The sequence below is a fragment of the Myripristis murdjan genome, chromosome 4 (assembly GCF_902150065.1).
Source record: "Myripristis murdjan chromosome 4, fMyrMur1.1, whole genome shotgun sequence".
NCBI lineage: Eukaryota > Metazoa > Chordata > Actinopteri > Holocentriformes > Holocentridae > Myripristis > Myripristis murdjan.
Genome location: NC_043983.1, coordinates 20,688,484 through 20,710,396, shown reverse-complemented (window position 1 = coordinate 20,710,396; position 21,913 = coordinate 20,688,484). Strand labels below are relative to the sequence as shown.

Here is a 21,913-nt window from a genome sequence, read left to right as displayed (position 1 = left end):
ATCCCAGCTTTAATCATTCACTGCTTATTTGTGCAAAAAGCACTACAATAAAATAAACATCAAATAAAACATTTGGCCAGTGGACTCTCCATATTTCTATGTACCACTGTGTAGTTAATGCCAGCATAGTACTAAATGCAGAATAATTTCTGTTTCATTTCCTGGAATCTACGATATGAGTGCAACAAATTGAAAGTGAAAGAATTTTGCAAGCAAGGCAAAGACCTTTCATCTTTTATGAAAGGCCAAACAGGGAAGAGATCATCATCTGTGCACTACATGCAGTTTTCACAGTTATAGTTATGCACAGCAGATCACAGAGTACTGCACTGTCTTGTGCAAAAATGCATAAGACGAAAGAGAGCAAATGGAGAATGTGACTTTGTTGGAGAGGCCTTGATTACAACTTCCTGTAATGCCCAACAATTTGTGCCTCATTGTCCCAACACAATTGGCACAGTGCGATAAATGATGCAGAAGGTTCATTGTCTTCTTGTGAGTCAGGTAGCCTAAAATAGTCCTATATGAACAATAACAACATCGTGTGCGTGTGTGTGTGTGTGTGTGTGTGTGCGTGTGTGTGCGTGTGTGTTATCTTCAGACTAGGCCATAGTGCAGCAACCGATTCCAAGATTACTGGGACATAAACAGGCCCCCTGTGGTGCCGGAGCCAGAGCCAGGAGCATTTGTCCTCTGGGCTGTACTCATTTGTTGACACAGACACATAAACACATGTGCAAAATGTTCAGTAGAACAATGACAGCTGTAATGACACAATGAATTTACAGAGGATGAATACGAGGTAACATCTACAAATTATGTCTTACAGGCATGCAAATGTATGAATGCTAAACCACCACAGTACATAAAATCCAGCCATATGTGCCAACCGCACAGCTCATCTTCCTCATATAGCTACCGTGGGATGGTTTGACAAAATAAATAAATAAATAAATGGTGCACTTCTGAGTGCATGTTATCATGATGTAGTAAATTGTTTACCTAAGATAGAAAATTAATGAGCTGGCCACTGAGAAAAGCCTACCCCTAAAAAGGCCAGAGGCAGTGATCTCCCGTAAGATGGTGTTAAACTGTGAGGCATTGTTAACCTGCTGAACAGCCAACATGAAATGAATAATCCATTCACCTTCCCAAGACCAAAGGTCTGAATAACTGAATTATAATGCTATTCAAACTTAGTGTGCAAACAAAGGCTGAGCCGTTTTGCTGTATGGGCAAACGATTGCCTTTTTCAGTCGTGTGCGTTTTGGAACATTATAATGCTGTATTCATGCAAAGCGCTGACCAGGATCTCACAGGGAAAGTATGCGAGGGCCGGTTGCAGCGGTTTGTTTTGAGAACAGTGTAACACCGATGGAACGCGTTTGCAATGCCAAGCAGCATACCACCGTGTTTCACCCCTAATGAACATCAATCAAAGGTGCATTTTATAGCGCTACAGACCACCAACTGCAGTCACTAGGCAATGCAATTAAAGCTTAACTTATTTCTGGATTCGCAAATATTTCCTTTGCCTGGTGGTATTTCCTTGTCTGGTGGACAAGGGGGGAAAAATCAAAAGGCAACAGGAAAAAGCAGCTTGCAGCAAGAATTCCAGGCATGTAACCAGTGGCTGGGGAGATTTCTCTGGGGAGAGCGTCATCTCAACTGCTCCTTGGTCCTTCTTTCTTTGCTGCCAGACTCTTGTGTTTGTTAACTGAAGGTTGACATTCCCTGGACGACTCCCACACCAAAGATCAGGGTGGCTGGAATTCTTGTCTCCCAGACACGTGGCACAAGAGTGCCTCAATTTGGACACAGGGGCACGTGGACAGATAAGCAAGATGCATCTACTGTTTACTGTCACAACCATGCAAATGCAAACAGAAAGGACCATTTTTTTACCAACATATTGTAACTTTTTTCCCCTTCACAGACTTTTCCCTGTCATTCATTCTCTTGCCTTGCAGGTCGTTGTGTAAAAATCTTATCCACAGAAATAAGATCTTCTGTGACCTAGTTGTTGAGTGGGCTGATCATATGAAGGAAGAAAGCAACAAGAGGGGGGGGCTCAGGTTAATAATACAACTCTGACTGCAGCAATAATTAATGCACACCAATGGCGCTGTGCAGGTGAAGCAACGAATGTGCAATACATTCACCTGTTCACTGCTACAAAGCATCAGATGGATACTGTTTCTGCTTGGCTAAGAATACTACATTTATCACACTGGTTACTGGTTCTCATTGTTCAAAGTTTTCCAGGTAAAGTGAAAAGGATGCAACACAGTGGCTGGAGTTTTGGCTGTGATGAGGAATTATTATTCCAAGTTTCTATCTCAGCTGCACAGCACCGATACTTTCTGTTCCCTGTGGCATTAAATGTATGAGGCTGCTTGTCCTACTTTAAAACTTACATCGGTCTGCATTACAGCTGTGCAGATAGGATCTTCAGAGTACCTGCATGTATCAAGGACACTTGGAGGACTGACCAAGTTACTGTTCTGCAAGACCCAGGTCAAGAGCCAAGTCCTAAAACTTTGAGGTCTGAGTCCTAAACAAGCCTCAATGCACTTTATTAACGTCTGCCTGTGTTCTGTATTATTGCACATGGTCCATTAGCACAACCCATTTCAAGTTAATAATTAATAGCTTAATTGATCAATTTGTGTATAAAATAAAAAGGTACAGGAATGAAAAGGCACCCTGTGAATATGGTTTATTACAAAGATTGGCAGGGTGTATTTCTTGTGCAAGTACCTTATTGAATGATTGAATGAATAAATGAATTTTATTTTATTTTTCTTTCCTGTCTTACAACCCATCCCTTATGGGATTATGAGACACCAAAAGCACAAATATGCAATACAATTACTTTCAATTACTGAGCACTGCAGTTTGGACTGAGTGCTTTCTTTTTTTCTTGCTCCTCTGACAACTGACTTTCCCTATTCTCTCTCTTACGTACACATGACGCATGCACACAGACACTCCTCTGCCCTGTTCTTTCTAACATAGACACTTTCAGAGGAGCGTCTGCAAACTTAAGTGCCTCAGTCCCTCCCACCCTCCTTCCCTGTAGTTAACGTAACTGTAACATTGTTAGGCAAATGCTGATTGTTCACTGATTTGACTTGCTGTGAGTCAGTGTGGTTCTGGGCTCTGAAGAGCTGATTTGCCGATGTCAATTTAAGTCATTTTTACCATGAGAGGTCAAGATTAACTTCCGTAGCCTTCCTCAAACCACTACAAAGCCTGTAAGCAAGGGTTAACTGCATCACTTTTAAACTTTGGGTTTAAGGAAAGAGTCACAAATCTGTCTTAATTTGTCAAGTTGAGTCTAAAGTCATCAAATTTGTGCCTTGAGTCCAAGTTCAAGTCATGTGACTCAAGTCCACATCTATGCTTGGAGTTCACCTAGCATACACTGGTCACTGGTCCTTCAGCATCTGCCTGAATCCTCAGAGTTGGTGGTGCAGATGAAAACCATTAAGAATGAAAATTTCTGGAATTCTTAACATTTATAATGTTTCTGTAAGTAATTAATGTAAAGTGAATCTGAAAGCTTGATTCCTCTGAGAAATTCATGTGAAGTGTTTCTGGGTGGGGGTTAGTTAGCTGCTGGCCTTATAGTTTAAAAAAGACTGCTTCCAAGAAAAGGAGAGGTTGACATTTGTGGTATGAAGGAAATACACAGCTGCATATGCAGAAATCTAAGGTATTTCCATCAAGCTCAACATATGGTCAAAGTAGTAACCTGCACCACCCATGAGCTGAAAAAAAAGAACAAAAAAATAAATAAATAAAGCAATGTGCATGCACAGCCAGTGCTGGTTCCTGGTCATGAATCCAATTCATCAGAACAAGCCATCAAATGAGTATTAACCACATTACTTCCTGCACCGGGGAGAGCTACTGTACCCATGGCTAACCAGCACGAGTAGGAGTTTGTATGTGTGTGTGTGTGTGTGTGTGTGTGTTGAGGGGGGGTGTTTAAGAAGCGGGTGCAGTGGAACCAAGCCAACAGAGCAGAAGGAAGGAAGATGCCCATATATGAGCAGATGCTTATGAAACAGGATGGAGGATATGCAGGAGGCGGCCTAGGATCTCCCTCGAGTGGGACAGCAATGCAGTAAATATATAAAAATACATCCTACACATAAAGAACATCAATAAACACAAACACACTCACAAAAATACAAACAGACACACAGCCGTTCAAAAGCCCAGGCTGCAACAGTCCAGCCAAACTTTGACTCATCGTAACACCTACACCGTTGAGTGTGTATTCTCCCAGGAACCATGTTTTTATGTAATAATCCCAACAATCAGGTGTGAGAAATGCAGACAGTTGGGAAAATTAACCATTTGCCAAAAAGGAGTTACTAACAGAAAAGCACACCATGCCTGGTTAATATGTAAATGTAACAGCACACACGGCATGGGGACGGCATGTTTCTGTCTACCCTTGTTAAATATGAAAATATGAACTTAAAAGGCTATTATGCTGGATCCAGGTTTTGATTTAAATAAAAAACCCTCCTTGCAGTAAAAAAAAAAATTAAATATGATGCTTTTTTTTGGACAAATAATGAAATTACTTCTTCCTCATAGTACCCACAAACTACAGGCTATAATAACCCCACAGGGGGATTAGTGTTGAGTCCATTAACACAGAGCAAGTGTCTCTTTCTGCCATCTGTGCAGAGGAGATTGAAGCTTTGAAGCCAATTAGCATCACACCTGCCCACTGGGGGAAAAAAAAGGAGCCTTTGTTTAACACCTGCCCCAGCATCTCGACTGTGTCACTTTTTCACTCTCACTCCCACATTAATTACGTGACACTCTCTATCTGAAGTGATGCTTATGAATGGCATGGATTCATAGGAAAGAGGCTTTAAGTCAAAATAATTTGACTTAAAGCCTTTTTTATATCATTTTATTATATACTTGAACATTTTTAAGTTCCTGATCTACTCGTGACACATTCTGATGAGAATATCCTACGCTGATATGGGCAAATATGTTCCATATGCAGCCATATGTTCATCTGTGTGCCATTAATGCCATTGCAAATCTGCTGCCCTGCCCCATTTCCTCCCCCACTCCATCTTTTCCAAAGAGCCACAGTGGAAATAAGCTCTTGAGCTTCATTGTGTTATCCAGACCCCTTTCTTTTAATTCCAGTTCTTATATCTTCAGCTTGAAGAACTGTATGTGTGCTATTAATCAGCATTTGTCAGATTAAATTTTTAATCAATAAATCAATCAATCAACTTGGGAAGGCAACATAAGCTGGCCACCAACTTTTGTGTTTATATAGAATAAAGACAATAATGAGCCACTGTGCTTTAAAAAGCATGGGCCATAACAATTCCTCTTACTAAGACTGCTAAGCACAAGTATATGTTACAATATACATTTTCGATTTTGCAAACCACTTTAAAATGCATATTGTCATCAGGTTTTTATGCTCTCATGGCAACAAGTAAAATCCTAACGAATACTATCAAAAGGACCAATTATTAAGTGGTAACAAATGCTGGTGACTCTGTGCTGAATGTTTTGAATGAACATACTATAATATTGAATGTTTTACAGATTCATAGTGGTGTATAAGTATGACCAAATAAGGAAAAATAGGGTTTTTTGGGTACTACATCAGTGTTAGTAAGCGGATTAGAGCATTTGACACAGATATGCTGTGCAGTCCACTGTAATATGACGTTCTTCAACCTGGGCTAGTTTATAAGCTGCCCGCTGCTGCCATCATGTGGACGAGTTTTGTTAACCACAGATCAGAGGAATGTGTACTGATTCAATAACTTGTCTGCATAGTTAGGGACTGTTGATGATGAACCAGACAACAGCTCTTCAGTCACAGTTGTAGAAAGGAAAACCACACTTTGATTAATCATAATTTAGATCTCACATTATATTTTTCCTATCACAGTAATGTAAGTGGGATCATATCAAAAAAAAGTTACACAACACTGTGCTCCATCATGCAGTTTCCTATTTCTTTATTGACAATAACTCCATGTGTTGCCTCAATGGGAGTTCACACCTCAGACTGTTGGTCAACATGTTTATCCATCACAAGATAGGGCATTTCCTTTATGCCTGGTGAACAACAGCAACAGGCTTACTGATGATCTGAAAATTAACTGTAAACACCTTAAAACCCTGTGAAGGTTTATGGGATATTCAATGTAAAGACTTCACCCAGAATCTGATATGAGTGGAGACTCCACCTCAGAAGTATGACAACACCAGTGTTCCCTTTACATCCCCTTTCACTGCACAGTGGGCTTCAACAGCAAGAATACTGTCAGCTCTCCAGGACAAATGCTTTAAAAGATATATAAATCTTCAAAATCAAAAAAAAAAAAATTCATTGTTTTCATGCTACATCCCACACTAGAATCAAAACTGTGACAAAATGTTGAACAAAAGCACAAATTACTCACCAACCTACTCTTCCAACATGTCAAGCACATATTGGTGGATATTAAAAATGTATACAAAATCCAGTAATATCTCCTCCATGGAAAAATATGCTTTGGCAATACTTTGAATTCCTACTGAGTCCTATTGAGTTACAAATATCATATGACCATATGACACAAATAATAATAGTAATACTGTGATCAGATTTCTCATTTGTGTTTAGGAAGGAAAAAAGACGAAGAGCAAGTCAGCAAGAAATGAACCGAACATTAGTAAAGAAACAGTTACAAGAAAATGAACTAAACATTACAAGAGAGAAAATTATGGTAAAATTATCAAAAAACTAGGAAAGGAAATTTCCAGAAAACTACTGTCATAATTATTCAAACTATATATGTTAAACTATATTACAAGACAAATGATTTCTAATATATTTTTTTTTCTTTCTTATTTTCAGGTCATTTCTCTCATTTCCAGGACATTTTCTTTTTTGTTGCTTAATTTCAGGTCATTCCCTTGTTTGTTTGTTTCCTTTTTTGTCTGGGAAATAGTTTTATGCACAGCTTGGGGCCTTTTACAACTCTATTGTAAATTCACCAGCAGGGGGCAGCAGCACACAAGAAGCTGAGTAAAGTCTGGCAAGAGATATGAAAGACTTATGGGGAATGGCAGTGATTAATAATGGATAGCCTGGAGAAGCAATGTTTGTAATTTGATTACTCCTTCTCTCAGTTACAGTAAAGGCTGGTGATGCTTGCTGCAGCGGCCGATTCAAATGTGAGCATGTCTATTGTGATACTGACCTGGGAGAGAAGAGATTTCAGAGATCATGTATCGAAGATCCCAGTTTGTGTGAACAACATAAATCTGCAAGGAAAGAGAAGGAAAGGTGTTGAAATGTAATACATACCGACACAGTGAAAGAAATAATCACATCAAATGGGTTCTTCAAGACTGTGGGCCCAGTGAGCATCAGCATGGGAAGGGTGGTGAGAGAACGAAGATCTGTGACACACAAGTATGCTTAAAAATGTTAAAATGGTACTAAAACTGTACCAGAATCACTTTACCTTCAGATTCAAATCTTTTTTCAGTGAACATCCTTTTAAATCAAGAACAAACAAAGACAAATTCAGAGTCTTTCCAACACTACAACAATATAAGAGTGAGTTAGACAGGTTTTTAAAGCCACCTATGTGAAGATATTCATGATTATCCCGATTTATGATCATGCTGATTATGTAGTCGATAGTTCCCACCATCAACTTTTTCTGAGTGTTTTTTAACATGAGCCGTGATAAAATCCTCTGCTGTCCCATCTCTTGCGGACACATCGGCTTTCAAAGCATTTTAATTTGTTCTCTACTATTAAAAATAACAGCTGACAAAACTCAGTGATTTGTGTGACTACAGGAAACGGTCAAACCCGTTCACCTCCAGGGTAAACAAAAACCAGCTAAGTTCCCGCAGAATCCAGAATTGGCATGTGTGATGAATGCCAGTAAGCCCAGTAAGTTTTAGCCTTTCTTCATCACTGGGAAGTTCTGTGGGTGGAGACACCCTGACCTCTGTGCCATAATTGCCAGTCAGCTGGTTAGTCAGAAGCCTGGCATTCGTTACCACATTCCAGTGAAACCAGTCAGATGGCTAAGTCTTTTGGTGAAACAGCTGCCTGCGTGCCTGTGCTTTCTACATTATCGATTTGAAGTAGGAAAGCTCTCTCACAGAGATTTGTTGAACACAGACACCAATCCTCCGTGGTACATGACAGCTAGCCTGGAGTTCATCGGTCTGTTCAGTACTTTCAGTTTAACAGTTTGACTTGAACAAGTTAAAATACGTTTCATATGCTTCCAATCCACCCTGGCCAAAAAGGACAATAATGAGAACTCCTTCATCCCCAGCCACCAACAGCAATTGTTTAATCAAGAAAATACACAGGGATCAAATGGCATTGTTCTAGTAATCAATGCTCAAGATGCATCACACACTAGATCTAGAGAATTAATAGCTCCACAACATCAAAATTAAGTTAATCATATTCTCCTTTATAAGCATTTGGTTGAAAAAGTGCAGAATGGGAATGAAGAGCAGGCAAGGTAAATGTTGTTCCAGGGAGATTTGTGTTAAATTCAAGCAAACTTGGTGAGTGAGTAAAGAAAGCAATGACAGAGCCAATCTATTTCACTTTGACGACAGGGGCCACAGGTGGATTTTTGTGAACTGCCTGGCGACAAACAGGGAATTTGTCACGGAGACCTGAGACAGATCACCCTCATTTTCAAAATAATAAGTCTGAATTACACAGCTACACTTTCAAAACAGTGTTTTGCAAACTTCAGCACTCACATTTCACCTTCAAATAAGTATATTTTGTTCTTGTTTAAACGCCAAAACCACTACAACAAAACTTTTTCATACTCAGCGAGCATCTTCACAGAGCACTTGTACACAGCACAGTGCAAAAAAGATAATCAATGACTTTATAATGGTTTGCTCTGACATAAAATAGATGTATGTATTTTGTGTTAAGGTTTATTAGGTTGTAAAATTTGTGCAACCGTATTTGGGATCCACAAGTTGTCAGTTAGGTTAATGCAAAAATTGTGAAAAGTTGAACAGACACCATTGATTTAGTCAATGGACAAAATGTGCACGGGCAGAAAACAAGTGACAAATCCTTCCCAACTTGATGCAACTTGTGCCACTGGTAAAGCAGCAAAATCAGAGCCCATTCTGGGGTGGGGATTCAGCAGAAAGTTATTTTAAACTACTGATTAACATAAGGGATTAATACAAACGCTGGCTATGTATTTACATATTTAAATAGCTTGTGTATTGCAGCGTTGGTTGTGTAACTGCAGACAGTGTTCACAACAGAAACTGGTAAGGCAGGCCAATCTGATTATTAACAACTGATGCTGATGCTAAAATGCAGTCTTTCTCTAAATCGAAATGGAAGAGGAATCCCATTTTACTATCCTACTGATGTAGCAGCTGAAATTCCTTTTCACTCAAATGCAAAGTTTATGAAAAAGACACCTTAAAGAGCTCCTAACCACATCGAAATAGCACAGTTGCCAGATCAGCAGGCACATCGCAACACTGGGCACTCCCCCTTCCCTCTTGCACCTCTCTTCCTCACTAATGAACCCATTCACAATCACACCTTGAGTCAAAGCTTCTTGGCAACAAAGCGCTCCATTATGGAAACATTACACAGCATCTACCCATAATAAGTAAAATGTTCTTTACTTGTTTCCATCTACATATCAAAATCCATAACTGATGTGGACAACGCCATACTGGAGTGGGACTTGAGAGCTTTCTGAAAAAGAAGTAAGAACTTCCATCGTCACATGTCACATCTATTCTAAGTTCTGGATGTTTTGGATTGGAACAGAGAGTGTGGGTCATGTTTGGATTGTGTGTGTAACTACGGAAGAAAACTGTGGCATGTCTGCACTAGCTCCACGTACCAGGCAGAGCTGTGTATGCCTGATGAATAGAACTGAAAATGAAATGTGAGCTCCTGTTTTGGAAATGACAGGGAATTTTGGAATCCTAATCCAAACTTTGGCCTGTAAAATATATTAACAGACAATGCATATATAACACTATAAAATTACATATAACAATATAACACTATGTACCAAAATCTGAGAATGTGATTCATAACTTAAAAATACATGTTAATTACTTATACCAGCAGCAATAGGTTGTATTGGACAGTACTGAAACCAAAGATGTTTTATTACCTGCAGTGTCTTCCAGTTGCTAAGCAACCTGTTACTTCCTTGTCCACCTGATAATTTGCCATACTGAAGGTTCAATCCAGTGTTGGTGCAGGTTAGTGAAGAATATTGGGTCTCGTGTGTATAAACAGCAGCATAGCCATATGGCAACTAAACTCCATGTAATAAAGACTTAGACATCATTATGTAGCTTTGCAGAATGAGTATTTACAAATCTCCTGGTACGAATGTGTTGCATAACACATACTTATCCAAAGCCTCACTAGCTCTGGTGTCATCAGGGCAATAACACTCCTCCTCTCAGGTAACACACACAACTGGGACAATATGGCTGTTGTCATCTGAGCAGAGACACAATTTCAAGAGCTCCTGCTTCACAGAAGGTTTACCTATATCCTAATAAATACATGTTTTATACAGGTTTAAGCTATCTAAAACAAGGCAAGAGATGTATATGGTGACCAAATAAACCAATTCCACATCAGTGCAAGCCTCATATGCAGGGGCCAGTCGACTGCTCCAGGAGGCATGCATAAGCAAAGGTAATTAAATTTAATGGTAATGGCTTTATTAGGAGCCCCATTCCCTGGATGCCTAAGAGATGCACCAGGGAGATACACCTTCAGAGGCCGAGACTGAGCATGTGCAGCTGTGATAGTCAAGCAGTAGTACCTCCTGAGCATACAGAGGAGAGATGAGGCTGAGCAAAGCACATGTCTATAAATATCCACATTGTCAGTGCCATCAGACACAGGGTGACCCAGCCAATGTTAAGTGTCAGACACAAGCTTACATGGCCAGATGTACCTGCACCAAGCAACTGCAGGAGTTGTTCTATAGAGAGAATGACCCGGCTACAAGGACACCTGACGGGTGTCACCTGAAGGGACAGGAGAAGGAATGCTGCAGCACTTTCTCATCTCCTGCAAAGTAACAACAGAAAGGCACACGAGAGATATAAAGCCTGACCAAACTGTACACTGCTAAGCTCAAGGACACTGACACTCACACTCACAGACAGTTCACTGCTTTGATGCATTTTTGATATAGACTATTTCTTTCTTTGCTTTTTTGGTTATTTTAGTAGGGACAAAAGCTATGCAGCCGTTCAAAAAATTGCAGGTTTGTGTTGTTGAGCATGACCAAATGTGGCATGACAATGCGTGGAGACCCCTTGCCATCAGCTAGGCTGCTGTGAACTTTGGAAGGTTTAGCATTTAGGAAACACACCAGCCTTTCTGTTTATGCATCTTCACTGTAAAAGTCTTTTGCTTGTCAAAGTCATACAGTTACAAGGAAAATTCTGTGGTAAAAAGATGATTAAGGCAGTTAAAAGATTCGGCATGTAAAACTGGGTGATGACTATATTGTAATAAAAATTTTTAAAAAATAGCTGTTTCAAAGTTGTCATGATGATAATGCATTGGAGTGTGACCAAATCTAGTCTATAACACATTAGGGTCAAATGTGCATCTGAAATTTGGCTGCTCTTGCTTTACATATTTAGGAGTTATTCATCACTTCTTTAAGCGTCTCCGTCCTCCACTTCATTCATGCACCACAGCCAAATGGTTTGGAGTTTCAGAACCTTTGGCAATAGCCAAAACCTAATAACTCCATTATGCTGTACGCAAAATTACAATGAGACTGCAATAAAAATAGCCAAAATATATGTTTAACATGAAATTCAAAACTGCAGAAAAACTGTCAAGACAGATATGAAAACCAATAAGTGCCATGGATACGGAGGAATCTGACAAGATTTGACTGATAACAGTTGAAAACTTACTTTACAGTTTTTAAGTTATTGGCTAAAACATTAAAGTGTTTTTCATAGCAACAGCATCTGGCTGATCTGTGTAGATGTGTGGGTAATGGAGAATATTTGAAGTGGATTTACACTTATTTTGGATGCTCTCAGACTTATGGTCTCTGGGGCAGAGGCATGAGTCATTTAAGACACAAAAATGAACAGGAGTCCCACTAAAACCAATAAAGTTTCAGTCTGATAGGCATGAACCTCTAAACACTAAATCATAAGCAGGAGAGGATTTTTCCCAGAAAAGGGGGGCTCCTGATGAACCACCAAAGTAAAAGCTTTCATGAACTGGCTATAAGGTGAATTACTGTGTGAGATCCACCTGCAATGGACAGGAGTGGGATGCCTATTCATATAAAAACAATTGTTAAAAGCTAAAATTGCAAAAAATAATTTAACTATCTAGGAATACAAGAGGCTAACAAATCCCATCTGTGGGATCCTATCTAAAGGATGACGTAGCTCCATGTTAAGTGATCGAAGATCTTTAAGAGTATGAAGACAACTTTACCTGATTTAGTTTGAATTTGAATGGAATTTGAAGGTGGGAGATAAGGATCCACTAAACTGACCACCATCTCCTCCTCTGTCTCTGCCTTCACCTTTGAACCACTGCCAAATGGACATCCATATGCAATGACCTGAAAGAAATTTTCAGATGGTGTTTTCTAGAAAATCAAAATACACATGTCCCTGTTGCTGCTGGGCTTCCAGCTCCTCCCATGGCATTTCATAAAAAACTACCCAAAAAATGAAAAGGACTCATTATTCAGAGTCTCTCCACAGCATAACACAGCCTGCCATCCTCTTATGATTTGGTTAGTACTGATTTTGATGTCAGGTGCTGTTTATTCATTCTCTGTGAACCCATCTGGGCAACATGTGTGTCTCATTTATAACTTTTATCTTGTTAGTATCTTGACAGAGCTATTCTTGAATCAGCGACAGAGGATGTGAAAGGGCTGACAGAGAGCATCGTGCATCAACCTGGAGTCGGAGTGAATGCATGGGTGGCAGTCTGCTAACCCAATAACACGGATGAGGACAGACATGGAGGCTTAATTCCATCTATGTAGCTCGGTTGTCAAGGCAACACTCAGTTTCTTGACGTCAGCATCCCTCTCCTGTCCAGCCGACCTTTGCTTCCGGATCCCAAGACAAAAAAAATGCGGGAACGCCCTCACCTCTGCATCCTCCGCCCTCATGGTTTAGAGGTGGGCTTATTAGGATCCATGGACAGGCGAAATCTCACCACTACTGTAATAAAACCAGCCTTTATCAAGCAAAGTGTTAGCATTTACAAAATAATACTGATAATGATGACAAACACCCATACATGCACTGCCCTATTTTTTTCTCCTTCTAATACTGTTACTGATATTTTGAAAAGAGGATATAAATATAAAATACTAGGTTTCAGCTTGTGAGAAGCATACATGACATTAACATATGAGCAGCAAACACATAATATTCTCTCTACTCAGGTCAAACTTTGTGACAGGACATGATGAGCATATTTCCCATCATACAGTTTGGTTGAGGAATAATCCTCTAGATCCAATGTGGGTCCTTTCAAATATTTATTGAGGAAAACTATAGTAAACATATTCAAAACGCATAACCAATAAATCTATAAATGTATCGTAATTATGAAAGAGGTCAAATTAAACCTTGCAAATTCTAACCTACATTATTGGAGTGAGTATAATGGACATGGTTTTGTCTAAATGGTACGCTTAATTATGATTTTATTATGTTCTAGTTATGTTGGGTTGTTGAAAATGGATATACTAAAATTATTTAACGTGTGTATGCTGTGTATGTAGGTATCTTCAGTGTCGACTGCATTGTACAGTATTATGTCACTGCAAGTCTGACTGTGTTATGATTGTGGAAAGCTGAAGTTTTTGGGGTTTAGTTTGCTTGAATGTATGGGTGCATGTGTGGTGGTAGATAAACAGTTTTAGATTTTTAAGATGTACAATCATCTATACATGTTTGTTTTTTTATTATTCAGTTGTCAGCTGTGAGCATGGATGCAAAAAAGCTCAAGCTGTAGGCTATTTTTGCATTGTACACATTAACTGTATTTTGTAACATGCATTGTTAAATGTTGCATTAATGTTACAAACTCACAGAAGAATAGCTCAGGAGGGCTAAATAAGATCCAAATAAATTCAATCAATATCTATGAGGAAGAGCCAGAATGCCTCTTGGGGCCATTGTGAAAGCCTTTCACCAGCTGATTAGGCCATAGCAATTAGGGCCTTGTCTGCTAAGCAGCCCTCTCATGTGTGACAGAACATTGGCCTTGCAGTCATTGATGTTTTCCTCATACTCTGAGCCAATGACTGCCTAATAACTCCATCACTTTGATACGATCCAGCGAGGCGGCCGAGAGAGCTCTGCTGTGATCCCGAGCTGGTGAACATTTTGCTCATATTGCTATCAAATAACGGGGCTTTAAGTTGACGATGGCAATTTCAATGTGTTGACTAGAGCCATTCTCTGAGGGGCTTTGTGACCAGAGTAGTGACGCAAAGACAAGCTCCCTGGAGGCCAAGCGTGGAATTTGAGTCAAGAAATAGAGGGGGGGAGGGGGGCGCACTCTCACGAGATTAAACCATGCTAGGGTCTACACGCTGTAACCAGGCAACATGACCAAACCCACGTCATCACCAAAAACCCGCTCAGGTGGTAGCAGACTGAGATGCCAGAAGCTGCAAAAACGAACAATTAACCCCATCAGTCCTTCAACTAAGTGTTCCTGTAAACACTGCTGACCCCAAAACTTATGAACTCCACAACTGAGGCAAGTCAGGAGTCTGTGAGGCCTTCTGAAATCTGTTAAGGTCATCTAATCACTTTTTTCCTGATCACTGACAAAATCATTCATGATTCACATTCAGCTTTAACTATCAGATTTTTGTTTCTTGGGATTTAGTAGAATTTTTACATGATGACTGAACACAGTACATAGTAGAGGCACTTTTCCAAACATGCTCCTAGAATCATAACTCCTGATATTTGTTGGAGCTGCTGTGATATTTGAGTCACCAAAAACGCCAAAAGTGCAAGAGGCCCAACAGATCAGAGGATAGTTACAAAACAGTAACAAGCTTGTGTCATCATACCTGCTGCCACTAACAGCATGTCATTCTGTAAACATCAGTGTGCTTAGTTTGGGATGAAACAATTTTGCTATTGACAGTTTAACAACAAGTTAGCTGGACTGAAAAAAAAAAAAAAAACATTTTATGATGATTATATGTTGTGTTGGACTGGAAATGAAACCAGCAACTTCCAAATAACATGTTTCTCTAACCCAATGTCCTTTGTGTCAATCCAAAAGCACCCTAAACCACAGCTGTGAACAATGTCAATCACATTCAAGATAAATCGAGGCCATGTTTGGTCAAATGAGTTAAAACCGAGACCAAAGTGGGAGCTGAGTAATAGTCATGACCAAGATTTGTACATGGAGAGAGTTAACCAAACAGGTGGTCCTATAAGTAAAAACTGCTTAAGTGATTAGAATATAGCAGTGGATGTTTCTTTGATGTTTATGTTGGCTTCAGGAAGAGACACGGAAAAATACCACAAGCTGAAAGGTCAAGACAACAAAATTTACAGAACAAGACATCTGAAGTGATATTTGATACGTGTCTGCACATCTCCACTAGATTTAAACCAGACTACACAGCAAACATGAGTGACTGCTTCTCCATTTATTGTTGGATTGAATTTATTGTTGTGAAGATTATTGTTTTTCCCTGTTTTTCCAGATCTACAGTGTCTATCTCCTGTCCGTGCAAAATAAACTCATCGTGGAGCCTATGGATAAACTGCCATGCTATGCTGATTTGAACTGGTCAACAAAATGCCAGCCATCAAGATCATAATTCCCCATAAGCAGCAACCCATTAACAGGTGTGGCCAGATTTGGTAGTGGTTGAGAGCTAAGTGTGATTTAACAATGGCATGTATGATGTTTGTGGAATTGCTGATACAATCTCCTTGCAAGTAGGCACAGATGACTAGGATCAACTTTGAGGACATCACAAAGAGGTTAAGTTATAGGACATGCATGAGCCAAAAAAAAAAAGAAAAACCCTCATGCAAGACCAGGTCTTTCTCATAAACAATATTTCTGTCATCCAATAGATAATGTAGAGATTCAAGGATCTCAGTGTGCCTTGATGTAATTGCCTCTTGACTTTTGCATACCTAAATCTGAGTGCTTCAACGCCCTAAACATTTTATTCCGTCTTCTGGTTTGTTAAGTGGCGTTTCTCAACTCAAGAAAGTTCTAATGTAATGAGAGCTTAAGTAACATTCTGGTACATTCCTAGTGACCCATTTGGAAAATTCTGGGATATTCCCTTACTTCACCAGCTAATTCCCTTGAGTGTCCCTGTCTGGAACATTCGCCTCTCCAAACTCCGCTACACTCCAGAAACTGCACGGCCAGGCTAGTGTGAGCTCTGCAGTTTCCTCCTATTTCTGTTTTCACTCACATTCTGTGCATTTTATCTCCATCAGCAACTTCCTATCACGTCTGGTGGCCGAGGCTGACTTCAACACAACCAGTCACAGCATGTAAACACGACTGGAGTGGATGGAAATCCCACATGAACTGCACTTTAACAAGACTTAGGCTACTTGATGCATACGAGTTTACCAACTTTTGCAAGCTTACATCAACATTTACTAATTAATATCTCTAATTGGAGTAACAAAGTGATGTAGGCTAGGTTTGGCGATGTTGGGATTTGTTTGTGTAGGCGGCTGTTTTGTGATAACCGATTGGGGGTCATATAGTTCCTTTCACGTCGGCCTGGTTATTTACAAGAAAAAGATTCTGGATATGTCATTATTATGTCATTATTACATGACTTAATATAGAATGTTATCTGTGAACAGCTGGGCTCACAGACTCTGTGCAACCGTGTCCACTCACCTCACTTGGGCTCCACTGGAAGTGTTTTTTTCCTTTCAGCGACGTCTCATCAAAATAATCCGGCTTTGATGTCTGGCTGCCACGCGCGGTCTGACGGCTTCTGTGCCGTAACAAAAGTTTGGTTTCGATGTTCAGGTGAATTCAGAGCCGCTGATAGGTCCAGTCCGCTTCGCAGCATGAGTGTGAGGAGAGGGGAGACACGACAAGACGAGCTCTCCTCCCGGTCATATGTGGACACAGAGTTAGTGGCTGAGATGGGGATTGTGCCGTTCTCTTTTCATGCTCTCATTTGTAATACCAATGGCGCCCTCTGTCGTTGAGTAGCGGTACAGCAGACCTTCTGGCTGAGGATACATGTGTGATTTCGTGCAATTTAGCGCATGCAGTTGAGTTGTCTTCACTTGACGGTCCATATGAGTTTAGTGGCGTAGCAACAGTGAAAATTTAATTTACAACATGCAACAAATAGCATGTAAAAGTTGCACTGTTTGTGGTCAGACCAACGTTGCAGGTTTATGCGGAGATGTGTTATTGTCTAGACTGCATGACTTTAGCTGTCAGTAGACCATTTCAATAGGTAATTTACATGTTCAATTTGCAGCTGAATTGAAAGCAAATTTGTGCAATGTGGTGCGCCTTGTTCAGTTGTGTGTCTCCCACCAATCAGCTGCTGATTGGCTGCTGGAGGGCACCTGAGCCTGGCGCTTCCCATTTAAAAAGCCTCATGGTCTTGTGGCTGGCTCCCTCCCCGGCACATTCCTTTTGCTTTCATACAATGCAACACAAAATGCAATCCATACATGCACTCCCATACACTACTGATGATAGTGATTCTCACCCTACATGTATGAAGTTTTTGTTATCTTACAATTGTATTTAATTCTTTACAATAAATGTTTAAACTTTTAGTTACTTATTTGTGTCCCCTTCCATCCTTGTCCAGACCCAAGACATGCTACAATGCAGAAAAAATGTATGAGTGACTATTTTAGCATTATGCTTTTATAACACCACTTTGAATTTACAATGATTACAAAGGTGTCATGCTAGGACAAAACAGATATTATCATATTCACTGTAAGTAAAGAAAGCATTTGTATTATCTCCATTATGGTCCAGGGCTTACATAACATGGTGTTTTGGATATATGATCAGATGTTCCATTAACAGCAAGAGTATACAGACAAAAACACAACAAAACAGGGACTCTGACAAAAATAGTGTCTGACTATTCCTCTGCAACTTTCCCAGTGATCCTGTAGGTCTCTGTTGGCACGTGCTGAAAGCGGGTCAGCTGGGTCTCCTGGCTTTCTGGTGTCTCCAGCGTATCTACCAACAACGAACATGATATTACTGAAGCATTGGTTGAAACTGAACAAATTTAAAATGATTACAAAGTTAATATCTATGTTGTTCTCACAGAGCTAGAAATGTTAAAGACCTGCTTTTTGTTCATCTCTTGTCTTGTTGCTCTTGTGCTTGTGGGAAGGAGCATAAAGGAAGATGATGGTGAAGACATACAGGTTCCACATGCCATAGATCCCTGTGAGAAAGCCACTGTGCACTTGTAGAGTGTAGTCTCCCCAGTGCCAGTGTCCCTCACTCACCTGGTGATACATTATGACATTTGGATTAGCCTAATCATGCAAATAATAAGGTAACAAAGATCAGTCAACATGTAATTGCCACTTTAAGGTTATTCTCACCTGAGTTATGATGAAGAAGATGACAGTCATGGCTGCACATGCTAGAGTTACCAGCATCAAAAATTTGAACCTGAAGATTATACCCTGCCAAAACCCACACAAAGAAGAGTGGAACTAAGAGCAGTTGTTGTATGCTATTTTGATCATAACACTTTGTCAGTAAGTATGAAGACATATTTGCACGAATAATCATGATAAACAAAACCTCATAGTGCAGCCTCCTGGTCTCTGACATTGCAGGTAGTTGCTGCACTTTCCCACCAATGTTCCTGAACACACAACCCACCATGCAACACAGGGAGAGGAAGTAGAGGCAAACAGAAATCCCTGCCATAATAATGAAGGTAATCTGTGGGAGAGGTCAAGGAAAAAGCATGGCTGATACTGGAGGAGGGCTGAGAGCTGCACATATGGGCTGATAAAGCATATAATACAATACGAACATCTGAAGGATACAGCACACTTTGTCCCAAAGGGCGATGCCCAAACACTGTGGAAAGGATTGCTCAAGTGACCACCCCTAAAGAAAGAAATTAATCATATGAATAAATATTTAGATTTAAAAAAAAAAAAAAAAAAAAAAAAACAATAGCAGCACACAGACACATAAATAAGACTCCGCTTGACTATCCAGTGAAAAGCAATCAAGACATTACCTCTCAGTCAGGTCAAATATGAGCAGAAGCAATGAGCCAAACACCACCAGTCCAACCTGCCACCAGTAGGCAGAGAGCCGATTCCTCTGACTTTGGTCCTAAATGATGGGTTGTGGAGGGAATATAAATGGCACAGATATCCTGAAATCTTGTGACATCCATACAAAAGAGAACGTACAAGATGCTGACCATGAGGTGTTCACCACAGAAGATTATCCAGAAGCAGAAAAGCGTGGCGTAGAAAACACCCTGCTGAAAGTCTTCGAACAGCAGCATCCACGTCCACTCAAACCCCAGGGAGAGCCACTCCACCGGCACATTCAGGAACGTCATAGAGATACCCAGGGCAAATATCATCCTAAACATGGAAAATGCTCTTTACAGACAGTGGAACTAGTACCACAGGGGAAAAAAGGACTTATATTTAAAAGACAAATAGCCATGCTGCCGGAGGGTTATAAAACTACTTCCACCAAGCCAATCAAGCACTTTAGATCCAGAAACTTTCCTTTCTCTTGCTTTCTGCACATCACCCTGAGGCATGGTGTACCTCTAAAAGTATGAAAAAGACTCCAAATTTGGCTTCAAGCTCTCATCGAAAGACTGACAGAGCCTAAGTAGATGCACTCAGTGTTTTAAGTGCAGAGCAAGGAGCTAAGACTTCACTTTAACTTCAAGAAAGAAAAGAGCATTGGCCTCAGTGTATACAGTTTTCAACTAAATATGTAGGGCAAAAACAGATGCAGGGATTGCATAGATTGTGTTACCTCTTCATTATTACATGATTTAGTGGTTAGTTGTTTAACCTTTAACAGCCTCTATTCTGATGAAATAACTCAATTATACAATTAAATTATATTAAATTATACTAATCTAAAACACGCTGAAATATAATTTACTAAAAAGACAGTGTTGCAATGCGTCACTGAGACAAAGAAGTAGGCCTCATATATTCTCTGTGTTGAGTCATTCTCAGCTAATGGTTCATACTTTTCTATGAGGACTGGTGGTCTTGTCATCAGGCTGATTCTCCTCCAGTACCAGGCTGTGGTCACAAATATCCAGGGGCTGAACGCTGTCTTCATGCTGATCCACACTTTAGTGAAGCCTCCGTTCTGGTGGATGCCCTTGGAGAAGGAAGATATTAAATGTTTGCGCAGGAAACAGTTTCAGGGATATTTAAATCAAATAACATATTGCCTGTCAAAGTAGAATGATTGTAAGCTCACCACTAAGTGGATGTCCTTTATTTCTCCAATGCCAGTGTTTACTATATCATTTACTGGAAGGCGCAGGTTAATTAAATAGTATTTGTGGGCCACACTGCCCAGCTCTATGAATGGTACAGGGTCACACACATAAAAGCGCCCCTCATTTTCAAATGTCTGCAAAAAATCATAGATGGATAGATACTTTATTCATCCCTGAAGAGAAACTGGATTGTCACAGCAGCCACACAATAATACAGAAGCAAACATATTAAATGCATTCAGATTAAAAGTTTTACCTTGGGGACCATAAGCATACACGAGAGCTGTCTTTTCTCTACAGAGTGAAATTTTGTGGTCCAATTGGACAACACATCATCCCTGTATGCCAGACCAGCATCAATGGTGATGGTGGCACCATCTTCTACACAAGAGAGTGGGTGTGATCACATTCACCAAAGACCCAGTGCTGGAATATACTTAAAATTTATGTTGACAAGTACAACCTCTGACTGACAGACAGGACTCTTACCAATCTGATTGAGCATTTTGAAGGCAATGTCAAACTGTAGCACAACCAGCATAAACTGAAACCAGGGGCTCATCTCCTTGTTGGGCAGCGGGACGTGCACGGCAAACACTATGTCGTTGGCGTCAAGTGTTTTTGCCAGGGTGTCGTCAAAGCTGCGGATCCTCTGACACCGGCTTGACCCCCACGGCATCAGCCAGCCGCCGCCGCCTCCTCCTCCTCTGTGCCGGCGGACGCATTTGGTGGCCAGGTAGTGAATGGCGCTAGTAGGGCTAGGAGCTAATAAAGGAGTAAAATCAGAAGCGTGCTGTTTGGATGAAATGCTGCTCACGATTAGTCAGATAAATACTCTAATTGTCATACTGAGATTGTAATTAACTTTAGTTGCGTCTGAGTCAGTGCGTCAAACAGGTTGTGCGCACGGTTGTCTAGGCGCTTCTCATTCAAGGACTGCAGCGCACTTATCTGTATGACGTCAGTAGGTAAATCATTGGCAATTAGAGCGATTAAGTTGTTGACAATAAAGAAATAAATGACTAGGCTACTCACCGATTAATCCTCCTACCAAAACTGACAGCACTTGGAAAATAAGTACAGTCAAACCTAAAACAACCAACTTCTTTGTGCTCATGTTCTCGATTATCGCTCCAGCCATTTCAAAAAAAAAAAAAAAAAGAAAAGAAAAAGAAAAAAAAGATTATACGAAATGTAAGTGATCCAACATTCATGCAGACTGCTTCACTGCAACTAGCTTACCTGCTGACAGGTTTCTGAAACACGTTTCATAACATCAGACATCCAAAAATAGTCTCCAATAGAGAGGGGCTTTT

The 21,913-nt window shown here is 40.2% G+C and overlaps 2 protein-coding genes across 6 annotated transcripts in view; both read right to left on the bottom strand.

Moving 5' to 3' along the window:
* Positions 1–17,293, bottom strand: part of gng12b (guanine nucleotide binding protein (G protein), gamma 12b) — a 29,206-nt gene extending 11,913 nt beyond the window's left edge. The window contains exons 1-2 of one of the 3 annotated variants that reach the window (XM_030049531.1): positions 16,985–17,293; positions 7,254–7,317 (exon numbers count right to left, since the gene is read on the bottom strand). The gene's annotated coding sequence lies outside the window, so the exon portion shown is untranslated. Of the gene's footprint in view, positions 1–7,253; positions 7,318–10,208; positions 10,423–12,535; positions 12,602–16,984 lie in introns of those variants that run through there. The other 2 variants (XM_030049532.1, XM_030049530.1) reach the window with 2 other exon arrangements.
* A 677-nt stretch (positions 17,294–17,970) lies between these two features.
* On the bottom strand, positions 17,971–21,782 carry LOC115358037 (protein wntless homolog). 3 transcript variants are annotated; one of them, XM_030049816.1, is made up of 12 exons: positions 21,633–21,782; positions 21,087–21,362; positions 20,854–20,978; positions 20,576–20,731; positions 20,337–20,473; positions 19,536–19,704; positions 19,347–19,444; positions 19,147–19,210; positions 18,896–19,039; positions 18,691–18,774; positions 18,426–18,591; positions 17,971–18,313 (listed from the first exon to the last, which is right to left on the bottom strand). In XM_030049816.1, the coding sequence occupies exons 1-12, from the start codon at positions 21,736–21,738 to the stop codon at positions 18,213–18,215; spliced, it is 1,626 nt and encodes a 541-aa protein (XP_029905676.1). In that variant the 5' UTR covers positions 21,739–21,782; the 3' UTR covers positions 17,971–18,212. The 3 variants fall into 3 exon arrangements, with proteins under 3 accessions (XP_029905676.1, XP_029905679.1, XP_029905677.1); XM_030049819.1 differs by having other exon boundaries at positions 18,426–18,462; XM_030049817.1 differs by having other exon boundaries at positions 20,854–20,975.
* Positions 21,783–21,913: the final 131 nt, after the last annotated feature.